Source organism: Mus pahari, chromosome 17, assembly GCF_900095145.1.
Source record: "Mus pahari chromosome 17, PAHARI_EIJ_v1.1, whole genome shotgun sequence".
Taxonomy (NCBI): domain Eukaryota; kingdom Metazoa; phylum Chordata; class Mammalia; order Rodentia; family Muridae; genus Mus; species Mus pahari.
In genome coordinates, this window is record NC_034606.1 from 47,035,894 (window position 1) to 47,049,960 (window position 14,067).

A 14,067-nucleotide genomic window follows, 5' to 3' on the forward strand; every position below is an offset into this window, starting at 1 on the left:
TCTGCTCACCGTTCTCATCTGGCAGCCCTGGTTATGGCTCCCAGACTGGGGGAGAACTTCCCTTTGCAAAGTTAGATAACAGGCCGGGTTCTCTGTCAGAGGATTGGCGCTGTGGCTCCACGTGCTGCAGCTGGCACAAGGCCAGGTCCGCCCTGCCAAGCAGCGAGAAGGGAAGGCCTGGCTGCTGCCGTAGCTGGCAGGTGGCCGAGCTGGGGGTGGACAGGCGGGCTGGGCTGGGGCTGCCCATTGGCTGCCTCAGGCTCACACCCCGCCTGCCTCCCTAGCCTGTGGCTCCCCAGCAGCCCCTGCCTCTCCAGCTGCTTCTAAACTCCGGAGCAAGCACCTCCTGCTGGGCCATGTCGAGCTGCAACCAGATTGGAGTGGCCCCTGCCATGGACATGCCTGAGGTCCTCAAGTCCCTGCTGGAGCATTCTTTGCCTTGGTCAGAGAAGAAAGCAGGTAGGAACACAGTGGTCTATACTGGCAAGGTACCTAGGGGATGGAAGCAGGCACAGGGACAGTAGCAAGATGGGCAGAAGGGCTGCAATGCAGAGAAGGACCCCAGAATGTATGTGGGTACCACACCAACTCTTGGGCTGCCCCTGTGCCTGCTGGCTTTGGGTGCCAGGGCCAGCGTGCAGCTACTGACAGGTGCTGTGCTCACGTGGGGCAAGGATGGACTACAGTGCCTGAAGGAGTCCAACTGGAAGCTGATTGCTTCTTAAGCTCCCTCCCTCTGCACGTTGGGGTGAGCAGAGGAGTGGCAGAGCCCGTGGATTTGGGCAGCCGCTGTATCTGGAGAGGAGGCTTTCTGCTCACCACTTGCTCGCTGCTGGAGGGCTGAACTCATGGATGGGATAGAAGCTGGTTATGTAACAGGACCACAAGCGCCACGTTCCTAGGATACCACAGGCAACCCCAGGGCTAGGGACAAGCAGAAGAGCAGAGTGAGTGGCAGAGGGTGTGGAGGGGGCGACTTGGGAAGCCAGTACCAGGTACAAGTCTTTCCTGGAAAAGTTAAGTGCTTTGGGGAGTTGGGGAACTAATTTAGGGTACTCTCTCCTGATATTTATGTCGCCAAATCTCTCAGGCTCAACCAGTTCTTACTACCTTTATCAAAAACTTTCCTGCTGTACTGGGGATCGAACCCAGGCCTTTGAATGCTAAGCACAAGCTTTGCTGTCTAGAGCGCTGTGCACCAGTCCGGCCACATTGCTTTTGGAGACCACCTGTCTGTGCTACCAGGGCTGATAGGAGGTCAGGGTGTTCTTTTGGGACCCTTTTCAGGCATCTGCCTCATTCTGTTCTGGCATCTGATGTATCTCATCATCACAGTGCCCCCACCCCCACCCCCACCCCTCCCCACCAGACTTCTTCCTGCAAGGCTCTCCAAACTTAAGAGCCAAAAGGACAGCCCCTGCATTCCTTCCAGCTTCTAGAGCCAGGAATGGGCTTAATTTTGTTAGATCTGGGAAGGCAGGACAGCAGGATTTGATCCTGGGAAATGTTGTCTGAGGTAGTGGGTTTCCCCAAAGCTCATGGCAGGGTCCTCCAAGGCCTTTTATGGATCTTTGGACCCGGTCCCTTTTGACCACAGTCTGTGGCTTCTAATACTGAGGTATTTACATGCCCTCCTGGTGTTCCTGTGTCTAATAGCACAAAGGAAGTCAGCTGCTCAGCAGGAGAAGCCCACTTCTACATCCCTGACAAATAGATGAGCCTCAGCTAGGGTCCATACCCACAAACAGGCCACAGAGAGCTTTCTGACATCTCTGGGTGGCAGAGTCTCCACAATGTAAAGTAGAGCCGTTCTAGTCCTGCAGGTACTAGGGAAGATGATGCAGCATCCTCATGACCCCACCCGGCTTTCCCAAGATGCCTGCTGCATCGCAGACATGGTCAGTTCCAGATGCAAAGGGGTTGACTTGGAGCACTGCTCTGTACATGAGACTAATAATGCTTTGAAATGTGGTAGCAACTACTGGTCACTGGCTCCTAGATGGTGTGCAGAGCCCTGTGAAAGCTAAAATTCCCCATCCCTCATAGGAGGGCAGCTAGGGCCCAGCACTTAGGGGAGTTGCCCAAGGTTTCAGGCAGAGCTTTGCCAATACTGGGTAATCCTCTGCCTGAGGATTAGTTAGCCCAGTATAGCTGGGTCTTAGGCCTGAGTCTTGGACAGCCTGTCACTCCATGTGGCACTTCATTGAAAATCAGAATAAGCCATCCCGCAAGACTGACAGCAGCTGTGGCTAACTTGGAAAAAATTTGAGGGGAAAGTGGTGAAGGAGCCAACTATGTCACAAAGCCTCCACTCATATTACTACTCCCTACCTACAGTCACTCCTCCCCAAAGCTCCCAGACCTCCCAAAGCACTTAAATGTCTGCCTGAGCGAGTGCACACCACCACATTGAGCCAGAAGACTCAGCAGTACTCTGTCAAGTACAAGTTCCTGTTGTGTTTTTTTTTTCCTGCCCATTTCCCACCACTCTGCCTTTGCCTCCATGTAAGAGGTGGGTTTCTCCTGGAAGGTTCTGCAGAATCCTTACTTTCCCTTTTCTTCCCCTAGCCCAGATATTCTGCAGCACAGCCAAGTCACATGCTGGGTGTAGCTAAGTTCCAGCGGGAAAGAATTTCAGAAGAGAGCAATGCAGAGTGTGAGAAATTCCAGGTGTGCCCCCAAGAATGCTCTCCTACTGCTGTGCGCTCTATTTTCTAGTTCAAAGACACTTCCCAGGATCCACATGGAGCTCCTCTGGCTGCTCCAGGGCCTGCTGCAGCCTACACAAACTTCTGCCTCTCTCTGGTCCCCAAGTAGATTCCTGATTGGTACTGACCAGACTTGAGACTCCCTTGGTTTCCTGGTGGCCCTTACTCTGAACCACAATTCAACCAGCTTCCCTGTACCATTTTGTAGTCTCTGACTCAGTGTCTCACCTCTGTCTCTGAGCCTATAAGACTCAGACTTCCTGTCTCTGCTCTTGCACTCTCCCCAAGGACTCGCTCTCAGTGCTCACCCCATCTCCTGCTTTGTTCTTCAGCTTCTTGAAAGATCTTGACGTCTACTTCTCTTATTCTCGGGGTCTTGACTGTGCTCAGTGGCACCCTATCTACCTTTCTGTCTTCTCCACTTATCCAGGCCTCCACTTACAGGAGCCTGACATGCTTTAAAGTCAAACTTGGCAAGAAGGGGCACTTCTGGACAAGGCCATAAGAAGCGAAGCCTTAATTAACATCAGGTCAGGATGTGATCTCTGATTCTGCTGCCCAATGAGTGGTCTAGTCTTTTTAAGGAGGATGAGGAATGCCTATGCTGCTGGCTCCTTGCCAAGACTAAATGAGCTGTCCTACATGGAAGTGTTTTCAACTGTGACATACCATGTGGCTCTCGGTCAAAGGTCGAGAACAGTGTGGCTTGGTTTCCACTCTTTCTACCTATAATCTGACCCTTGTTTCCTTCCTGCTTACATTGGCAACTTGACCCTCATTTCCTTATGTTCACCTCCCTTTAAAGAACTGGCTGTTATGAGATTGTTTCCTTGGAAGTGCATGGTGAGACTGCTGGGGCATGATTCCATCAACCCTGCACCAAACCAAACAACTCTGCTATAGTACAATAGGCAGAATCTTATGGTTATTTGCTGGGCTACAACAAAAGGGGAGAGGGGAAGGGGCTCACTCCAGTCCTCTTGGTGAACCGAAGTAAAGAGGCAGAGGGTGGTCTCCATGCAACCTGGGTTGACCCAAACTTGGTCTTATAAGGCCTGTACGAGGACTCACACAGCCTGGAAAAACAGAGAAAGCATGGTGCTTGCTCAGGAGGAAGGAAATGACACAGGGCCTTCTATAAACTGGATATATTGCATAATTCACTCCTCATTTCAGCCTGCTAAATGGTGTATCTCCTCCATTCTTTTAGTGAGAGATGAACTCAGAGCGCTTGGCTACCTCGGCAGATAGGTAGGATGGCCCTGTCCTTTCCTTCTACCTTAGGCCAGGACTTTGGTCTCTGTCACACCCTAACCCCATCAGAAACATGAAAAATTCATCTTCATCAAGTGCCAGACATTGATGGCAGTGTCAAGAGGCATCCCTTCCAGGTGGCTTTGTATCTGGCCAGATCCCAAGTAAGGCTCCTGAAGGAAATGACCTGAGTCTCTCAGCCAACCATAGCTACATCACTATGTGCAGCATCATTGCAAGGGAGTCTGGTTTTCCATTTTACAATGAGAACACTGATGATCCAGAATGGGAGGGCCACATACTTGTCAATGAGATCACCCAGCTCCTGCTTCCAGGCTCATGGCTATCCATGGAATTCCCTGGTCTCTGAAACCATGTGGTATTTCTTGCTCATCTAGTTATTCATTATAGCCTAGTGAGCATTTGCTATGCTTGTGGCTCAGGCGTGGATGAAAGAAACACTGTCCTTGCTTAACTAGAACTGGCAACTCAGTGAGGAAAGAAAGCAATTATTAGTCCAGCTGGCCTTTCTATGGGAGACAACTAAGCTAAAACCTAGAAAGTGAGGCAGAGCTAACTATATGAAGAACTTTCAGGGTGTAGGGAAAGTACCTCAAAGGCCCTTCCCCTTGTCTGCAGAACAAAAGGCCATTGGTGCTACAGAAGGTGATCCATGGTGAAGAGTGTGCATACAGTGTGGTTGCAAAGATCCCAGGGATAAGACTTCAGTAGTTGGGCCCTATAGCCTGCACCTATTTCAGTATCACCAACAGAACTTCAGCCTGGGAGACCAAGCTGTCAGGTGGTGTTAAACACTGCCCAGGCCACCTGTGGTGGGGGAAGGTTGTTCTCCATAGTCATGGTACTGTTGGGGCAGACTCTTGAGAGTACTGAAGGGAGAGGCCCCACCCACCACTTCTACCCTAGAACACATTCAGACCAAAGTACAAAGCACAGAGCCACTGTTTCCCAGCCACAGGTATGTGGGCTACAAATGAGAGTTAGATGCTGGCAAGGCTGGTGCTGAGGACTTGCCAAAGAATGGCTAGTGCTCGTTCTTCCAGATTCCACCGTAAATCAAACACATGACTGCTAGTTCATATTAATAACACTTTAAATGTATAAGACTTGGCTCTAAAAAGTTTTAACCTTCTTACCAACACCAAACAGAGAAAGCAAGCCAACAAGTATTTATTGCTACTCTGAACAAAGCATTGTACTTGCCAGCCTTTAGTATTGGGAAACCAAGCGTCTTTCTAGAACTCAGTAGAAGCCTTAACATCGGCCTGCTTTTGCGCATCCCAGGATCCTGTACTACTGTCAGTCCTTCTAGATGCTAAGTGGTCAAGATCACTGTGGGGTCCAGGCTAATGAAAATCACTTGCTCAGCATATACTTCATTCAATAGATGATCTAATTTGGGTTGATCAGCAGGTTTCTGGCTAAAAAGAACAGAACCTAAAACCCTTCCTGTTCTGGTAAATAATATTTCTCACCCCATTCTGGCTCTGGTTTAGACTCTATAACCTATCCTTATCATCATACACAAAACAACTCCTGAACCAACACATCTTGAATGGAAGGAAGAGGCTGGGTGGATGCCCACCCATCCATCTCAGATATTACGTAGGTGGGTACCTGCCAGTGCTTATCACAGATAATCTCCACAGCCCTCTATTCAGGACCATTCTCCATCTGCTTCCTAGAGGAAAATGAGTGAGGCTCAGAAGCCATTTGCACAGTGCTATAAGCAGGTCACTGGCTGAGAGGAAGGTCTCCTCAGGTCTTCTCTCAAGGCCTGAGTCCCAGCTGCTCCAGACATCCTGAGGCAGGCATTGTACTGAAAAACTATAATTGGCCTGGCATGGCAATGCCTTTAATCCCAGCACTTGAGAGGCAGAGGTAGGTGGATCTTTGTGAGTCTAAGGATAGCCTGGTCTACAAATAGTGAATCCCAGGCCAGTGCAGAGCTACACAGTGAGATTCTGTCTCAAACCCACCCTCACTAAAAACAAAAACAAACTCACTGTAACTGACTAGCAAGATGTCTCAGTGGGACAAAGCATTTGCCACCATCCTTGGCAATCTAAGTTTAACTCCTTGGAACCATGGAAAAAGGAGAACAGACTTCCAAGTGATATTCTCTAGCCCTAAACGTTTCCTATGACATGTGTGTGCACACATATGCAAGCACTAAATAGCACCAAATAAGTAAGTGATTAATGAATTCAAAGCTATTATTAGAGGCTGGGGATGTACCTCAGTTAGTAGACTGCATGCCTAGCACACACAGAGCCTGGTTTTGATCTCCTGAACTCCATAAACTGGTGCTGGCAGAAGGACATACATTCAAAGCCATCCTCAACTACATATCAAGTTCAAAACCAACCTGGGATCCATGAGACCCTATCTCAATCAAACAAAAAACTCAAAAAATTTATTGATACAAAATAGTGTGCTGCCACATCCTACTTTTCTTTTAAAGACAGGGTCTCACTATGTAGACTTGGTTGTCCTGGAACTCACTCTGTAGACCAGACTGGCCTGGAACACATAGAGATCTACCTGCCTCTGCCTCTGCCTCCCAAGTGCTGGGATTAAAAGTGCACCACCACACCCAGCTGCCACATACTTCTTACGTTTAACCAAGTAGTAGCATGTTCCTGTACGGGAGTCTATTTCTTTACAGGGCTTTCACACTATGGCAATTAGCACACTACTTCTCATAGCACTTACTCCTCTACTCTGAGAAGATGCAAGGTCACAGTTGTCACCATAGCAATGACAGGAGACAACAGCAGAAAAGGCAGCTGGGGTTCTTGGGTTCAGTTGGAGAAAGAAGAGAAAGTAATGTTCCTGCCTTCAGGATGGTGTTGATTGCTGCAATCCCCCACTGTTTGCAAAGAAGCACTAGAGGGAATATGCCTGTCGAGCTCCTTCAGGAACACCCACCTTCTGATGATCCAGGGGAAACTCAAGTGTCCCTAGACAAGAGACTCAAAGCTACATCAGTTTCTGAAGCCTAGGCCTGTTACCTTCCTGCATCCTAGTCACTTGCTTAGGTAAGCTGCTCCAGGTTGGTGATCCATCATCCATTTGTGGGTAGCTATTGCTCAAAAGAGAGGCGGGGGGTAAGGATGAGGGGAAAGAGGGGGAAGGAGATGAAGACAAAGTAAGAGCAGGAGTGGGAGTCTTCACTTCTCCACATGTGTCATCTTCCTTATAGACAGGCAAGATGCACTCTTACCTTATCAATCCTCCCCTGCCACACTAGGAATTGTTCCCCTTCTCAACAGTGTAAGACTTAGCCATGAAAATCTACATTTCAATCTAGTCTAGCCAGTTCCTCTAGAACCAAACCACGTGGAGATTTCTACTTTTAAAAAATATTATGTTCCGTTTGTGTGCGCAAGAGGAATTACTGTACTCATGGTGGTCTGAAGACAATTTTTGATTTAGTCCCTCCTGTCATCACATGGTACCCAGAGATTGAACTCTGGTTGTCAGACTTGGCAGCAATCACCTTTACCCCATGAGCCATCTTGCTCACCCAGGTTTTTTTTTTTTTTTTTTTTTTTTTAGAGTTTCATATGTTGCTTCATTTTCTTGGAGTTGCTCTTTCAGATTTACTTCTAAAAATCTCTAGGTCAGTTTCTCCTAAAGATATCCTAGATACACAAAATTCCTCCTAACAGTTCTGCAATGCAACGCCTGGGTTTTCTGTGCAGTTTCCTTTTCCCACACTGGATTTATATCCATCAATTTTGATTAAATTAGGAAAGATATTTGCATGGGAACACCGTAGGCTAAATCCTGCTTTCTTCCCATTTGACAAAAAGAACAACAGTATGGAGAAATGAAACAATGGGCTGGAGGATTCGGGTTCAGAAAATGATCAACATCACAAAAACTTGTATTTTTGGATTCACAGTCCATCACTCTATTCCTAAGGCTACCCAACGTCCTTTAAGTCTCTTCCTTTGGGCTTACTCAGCTAAATTTCTTTTTCCTCAGGTCCTAACACAATTCTGATTCCATGCGCTTCTAGCTGTCTGTTGTGGTGTTCTCTACCTACCACATGAACCACAGGCTGCCTTTCTGCCAGACTCAGCTCCTCCTTCGGAGGCAGGGAGCCATGGGAGGGACAGAGTATAAACAAGCCAAGAGTCCCTGCCCCTTTGGGAACTTAATCCCTGAGCGTCTAGTATTGTCTGGGCTTGAAGCCCAGTATGACTTGTACTGCAAAGAGGTACAAAGTTCTGCGAGCCATCTTGAAGGTTTGCACACCCTTCCAGGGCTCACAGGTTTCCTAAGGAACCGAGGAACTATGTTTTGTTTTGCTTTTGACTCTAGTTCAATGTTGAATTTTTAAGACTGAGGAAATGGGCTCCAGTGGGGCAATTGGATAATTCCCAAGGTCACAAGCGAGCAGCGAGTAGTACGGAAGTCTGTCCCGACCCTGGTTCGTGGATAGGTTTCAAGAATGCGCTCTCCGTACTAGTGTTTATTCTGCAACCACGCCCGCTCCCAATCCCTAAATCAGAGGGCAACCTGACACCCGCTCGAGCAGCAGAGCTTAGGACCCGCCCGCCCTCCGCTAACCTCGCGCGGAGCGTGGGAGGAGCGCTGGCTGGGCACCCACGTCCCAGTCCCCTTAACCCGGGCAGAGTCCGCCAAACAACACAACAGGCCAGCCCCCGGCCAGGCCTTGGCCAGAGCCAGCCCCGCCCCTCTCCGCCCCGCCCCGCCCCTCCGCGCCGCAGCCGCACGTGCAGAGCCTCGTGCAATCGCGTCGGCCCCGCCCCCTTGTCCCATTGGCTGCCGCGAGCCTTTCCCTCACTGCCCCGCCCCGCGAGCCGAGGCGCTGCTGCCGCTCCACGTGACCCTCGGGGCTGGGCCGTCGCGCCCAGCTCCGCCTTCCTCTGAGGTGGCTTCTCTGAGGGAAGGAGGAAAAGGGGGTTGCGATGAGCTGGGAGGAAACCTGTAGTCAGGAAAGTGGTGGCGAAAGGGACGCGACTGACCAAAAAGAACAGGGGTGCTCCGCAGAAAGCCCCGCCGCTCCCGGGCAGGCGGAGCGATACTCCTCACCTGGCCCAGCACGTGTCTACATCGTTTGGTTCCCACAGCCAATCCTAGCCTGAAGAGCTGTGCCCGCCCTTACGCAGCACGCACCAATCGGAAGCCACGCTCCGGGACCGCTGGCCTGGCCTCATGAATAATGAATGAGACGGAACCAGTCCGCGGGAGGGGTGCGGATGGAGAGAGGCGGGGGTGCAGTAGCGCGTCTGCGCAGTGCTGCCCGTGTCAGCAGCTGCGGCGGGTCGAGCCGCTCCGGCCCGTCTCGGGGTGCGGGCGGGGGAGGCGAGGCGCACGAGCGGGGCGCAGGGCACGATGTCCGACACGGGCGGCGGGAAGAAGCCGCCTGTGGAGCCTCAGGCGGGGCCCGGCCCGGGGCGTGCAGCTGGAGAACGGGGCCTGTCGGGCTCCTTCCCTCTGGTCCTGAAGAAGCTGATGGAGAACCCCCCGCGCGAGACGCGCCTCGGTGAGGGGGGGGGGGCGGCTCGCTCGTGTCTGGGGGCGGGGTTTCTGTAAAGGCGGGGCCTTGTGGGGGCGGGGCGGGCCCGGTCAGAGGTCAGGGTGAAGCGGTCCAGTGGACTGGTGTTATGCGGGCCCCGGGGTGACTAGGACCCTGCTGGACTAGGCCTCTAGCCCAGAGAGAAAGTCAAGGGGATGAGCTGGAAAGGACAGGTCAACAGAACTTTGCAAGGAAGCAGCCACTTAGAGGGGGCTCCAGCGGGGCCGCCTGCATCCAAATCCCTAGGATGCTGCTTGCCTCCAAATGCAGGTTCCTGGGCCTCACCTAGTCTGCGGATCTTGAGACAGAGGGTGTATTTTAAGAAGCACCCCACTGCACCCTCGTGGGTGCAGAGTTCACCACCAAAGTTTGAGAGGCCCTGATCAGAATAGCAGATAGCCTTTGTATGTCTTTGGTCTGTCCTGGAGGAGGACAGTGAGCAAGCAGGTCAACTGTGGTGCTTTACTGGAAATGCATCCCTGGGAGGTGCAAATGGAGGAGACAATTTGAAATGAGGGTCGATAGTGTCTCCCAATTGTTTTTAAATCAAAGCCTGGTTAAAAAATAAAAAATAAAAAAATTAAGGGAATGAAGGCTGGGCAAAGTAGGGCTGTGATGAGGGTTAGAATGTGGCCACTCAGGTCCTTCTCCTGGTTGATTGTTGGGAATCACAATAGCAGGACTGGGCTTCATCGAATTGCCCAGGCCACAAGGGTCCCTGGGGCCTGGTGTGAAAAGCAGACTTGGCCTGGGTATTTGGCCTGGGAGAGCAGCAGGACTGCCACCTATTGTGGGGTTTTTAGTCTGAGGTCTTCAGATTTTCAAGAGCTCAGCTTAATTAGGGTATCTGGGAAGGACTTGGCTTTTTGTGGATTGCCTGAACCAGGGATCTCATTTCCCTTTCTAAAATGCCAATTTTCTTTCCTTGGGTGTGTTCCGGGGCTACTGTGCTTTTGGTTGTCACTGTTACGTTATAAATAGCTTCTGCTCATCAGGTGAGGCTAGATTCTCTCCTCCTGCCTCAGGACCTTGTGTGCACAAACCCTTTTGTTTGTATGAAGGTGATGACTCGATCCAGATCTGACTGTAAGACAAACTGCAAGGGCTGGTGCTCACATCTGGCAGCTCTTGCTTAAGCTTACCAGAGAGGAGCAGGCCATACAGGGGTTTTGCCTTGCATTTGCACACACTCACAAAGCATTTTGACAAAGTCTTATCTTGTTTGGGTTATTATCTCTCCACTTGTAGGTGAGGAAAGTTGAGACTCCTGAGAGGCATAGATGGTTTCTCAAGGTCACATGGGTGGGCCTTCTGGCTCTTGGTTTGGTGTTCTTTCTGTTGTATGAAAGTGACAAACCACTGGTGTCAGTCCCTGTGATTTAAGTCCTGGACACGTCAGTCATTTACCTTTTGAAATTAATTTAAAACTTGACCTTACGAACACTGAATTAAGATAGCCTGACTGATTGTGGTGGTGCTTGTTTACAATCAGCACTGGAGAGGTAGAGGCAGGGGGACCACTAGTTCAAGGTCATCCTCTGATGCACATCAAGTTTGAAGTCACCCCGGATTTCATGACCCTATCTTAGAAAATCAGAAAAAAAATGTTTTAATTGCTTTGGTCAGGCAAAATGAGGAACTTCCTGTTGCTTGCCCTTCTGACAAGCTGCTTTTTAATCTCTTTTCTTTTGTTACCTCTTTTGATCCCAAGTGACCCCACCCGACTGGTCCAGTTGTTTCTGAACAGAATATGGACTCAGAGAGACGGGCAGGGAGGCCATCTGGCCCACAGGCTGGGAGTTTTGTTGCTTCCTAGTTGTTTTTAAATCAAAGCCTGGTTTTAAAAAATTAAATTAAAAAGGCAGCCATAAGAATTGATGTTAAATCATATTACAAGCTATGAGCAAGTTGTGCTTGTGAGAACCCTCCACCTCATGGGGTCTGGTCATTGTTATTAGACTAATGGCTCCCTTTTGGCTGTCTGCTCTTGGGACCCAAGCATGGCTGGTTTTCCTCCAACATAATAATATTTGATGTCTCTCTTTCTTTACTTCTAAATCCAGAGTTCAAAGTTGTCTCCTTCAATTTTGAAAGCCTATTATGAACGTGTCATGATTATCTCCCACTTCTTTGCTGAGCCTCCTTCTCACTCTGATTTCCTTCCCGTCTTGTCACATTTCTCTGTATTTTTTTTTCTTAATCACCCTCTTGGCTATCCATGCACATAACCTTTTGACTAAGACATGGGGGATTTGATCTTCACTAATTGATTAGCTTTGCTTTGAATAGAAACAGTCTTTCTTCTTCAGCTCCTCCCTTCTCCATCCTCCCAGGAAACCTGCCTCCAGTCTTTTCTGCTTATTCAGGGAGAAAGCCTTCTGAACTGGTTGCTCTGAGAAGAGCTCCAGAGCCTCTCATTGCAGTCACCTGAAGCCAATCTGTTTGAAAGTCCAGCATTCTCCAGGCATTGCACCGGTTCCCACAGCCATTGCTTAGCCTCTGTGTTGGCCCCTGAAATCTGGAACTGAATCCAACACAGTCCGTGCCCTCAGTGAGCTCATAGCAATAAAGAATGTGTACTGTGTACCATGTACTTGGTAATAGTCATTTTCACTTGCTGTCTCTGTTCTTCACAAAATAGGTAACAGTGAAACATATCAAGACTCAGGTTAAGTAACACGGATCTGGTCACATGTCCCACAGCTAGTGGGTAGCAGCCCTGGGTTGCTATGGAGAAACCTAACTGCAGGGGAAAGGACAGGGGAACCTAGAAGTTATTGGCTTGAGGATCTCAGCTCTTTCCATACTAAGATATCAGTAAAGGTCAGAAGCACTACTTCCTTCCTCCTAGCCTCTCCTGTAGATGCCTGCCCACAGTCTATTTTGTATTAACTCTGGGACCACCTCATGCCTCAGAACATGCAGCTAGAATTTCACAAAGTCCAGACACAGAAGAGAATGTAGTACCATTCCCTAAGGAGACCAGCCTGCCTAGTTCATAAGGGTACAGTGAGAAGACAGGATGCGCTCTTGAAATGTATATGTAGGGTTTGGATGGAAACAGGCCTCTGAGAAAGATGGGTCTTCTCCAAGGCTCACTGTCCCCATCAGGGGATGAGTTACTCTCTTGTGTGGTGTCTCATCATAGATTTTGTTTGCAGATAAGGAAAAGGGGAAGGAAAAGCTGGAGGAAGACGAGTCAGCAGCAGCCAGTACCATGGCGGTCTCTGCCTCCCTCATGCCACCCATCTGGGACAAGACCATCCCCTACGATGGCGAGTCCTTCCACCTGGAGTACATGGACCTGGATGAGTTTCTGCTGGAGAATGGCATCCCTGCTAGCCCCACCCACCTGGCCCAGAACCTGCTGCTGCCCGTGGCAGAGCTTGAAGGAAAGGAGTCTGCCAGCTCTTCCACGGCATCTCCACCATCTTCCTCTACTGCCATCTTTCAGCCCTCGGAAACCGTGTCCAGCACAGGTTGGTGACAGGCCTCTGGGAAGGCCCACCTGTCTCAGCTAAGGAGCCCACTTCCAACTGAGTCCCGCTGTCCACTCTCTTGTGTGCCCCTTTTCTGAAGCAGGTCCTGATGGGCTGCAGACTGGAGGAACCCTCTGTTACCCACTCTGGGGATAAAACAGTCACCATGGCAGCAGCCTTCCTCTGGTGGGCACTGCTGAGCATGCTGGAGTGAGTCCCCAGGCTGCAGCCCTGCTGGAGACATCCTATTATGCATTTGATGCTGTATTTTGGCCACAGATTCTTGGGAGGTTTAGGCAACACTACTAAACAGCACTGTTACTGTCATTCTGACTGTATGTGCTAACATTTACTTCGGACTTAGTCTATTTCCAGCTTTAACAAAAAGTCATCAGTACAATCTTACAAGATTAGATGAGGACACTGAGGCACAGAGAAGAAATTTGCCCAAGTCACCCAGCTGAAAGGTATTGTCATAGCATTTGAACCCAAGACGCTCATCTGCATAGGCAGGTACTACTCAGGCACTAGCACAAATGATATTCCCACTGCTTTAAAACAAAACAAAAACAAAAATCCTTCAGGATCTAAAGACTGTTTTGACTTGGGGGTTGTTTTTTTGTTTTGTTTGTTTGGTTGGTTGGTTTTGGTTTTGGTTTATTTGCTTTCATATCTGAACATAAACGCACTGGGGAAGGTTTGACTTCCTGTTCAGAAGCCATGCAGAGTTTCTGTAGCCTTCGAGACAGGATGGCAGGCATCCTCTGGGACCCACACCACAAAGTTCTCGTGGTATGTTTCTGTTTAACTTTTCAAAAGGGAAATTTTTCAAATCAAATATAGAAAGTAAGAAGTTGGAGTGTATATCACTGGTAGAGCATTTTACTATATATTTGAAATATTCTTTTAGATTTATTTATTTATTTATTTATTTATTTTTAGTTTTTTGAGACAGGGTTTTCTCTGTGTAGCCCTGGCTGTCCTGGAACTCACTCTGTAGACCAGGCTGGCCTCGAACTCAGAAATCCACCTGCCTCTGCCTCCCAAGTGC

At 49.4% G+C, this 14,067-nt stretch overlaps 1 protein-coding gene across 2 annotated transcripts in view; it reads left to right on the top strand.

The window, feature by feature from the left end:
* The first annotated feature begins 286 nt into the window (after nucleotides 1-286).
* Nucleotides 287-14,067, top strand: part of Tef (TEF transcription factor, PAR bZIP family member) — a 22,952-nt gene continuing 9,171 nt past the window's right edge. The window contains exons 1-2 of one of the 2 annotated variants that reach the window (XM_021216576.2): nucleotides 287-459; nucleotides 12,699-13,016. In XM_021216576.2, the coding sequence (XP_021072235.1) occupies nucleotides 357-459; nucleotides 12,699-13,016 (421 nt within the window). In that variant the 5' untranslated portion in view covers nucleotides 287-356. Of the gene's footprint in view, nucleotides 460-9,197; nucleotides 9,505-12,698; nucleotides 13,017-14,067 lie in introns of those variants that run through there. The other variant, XM_021216575.1, reaches the window with a different exon arrangement.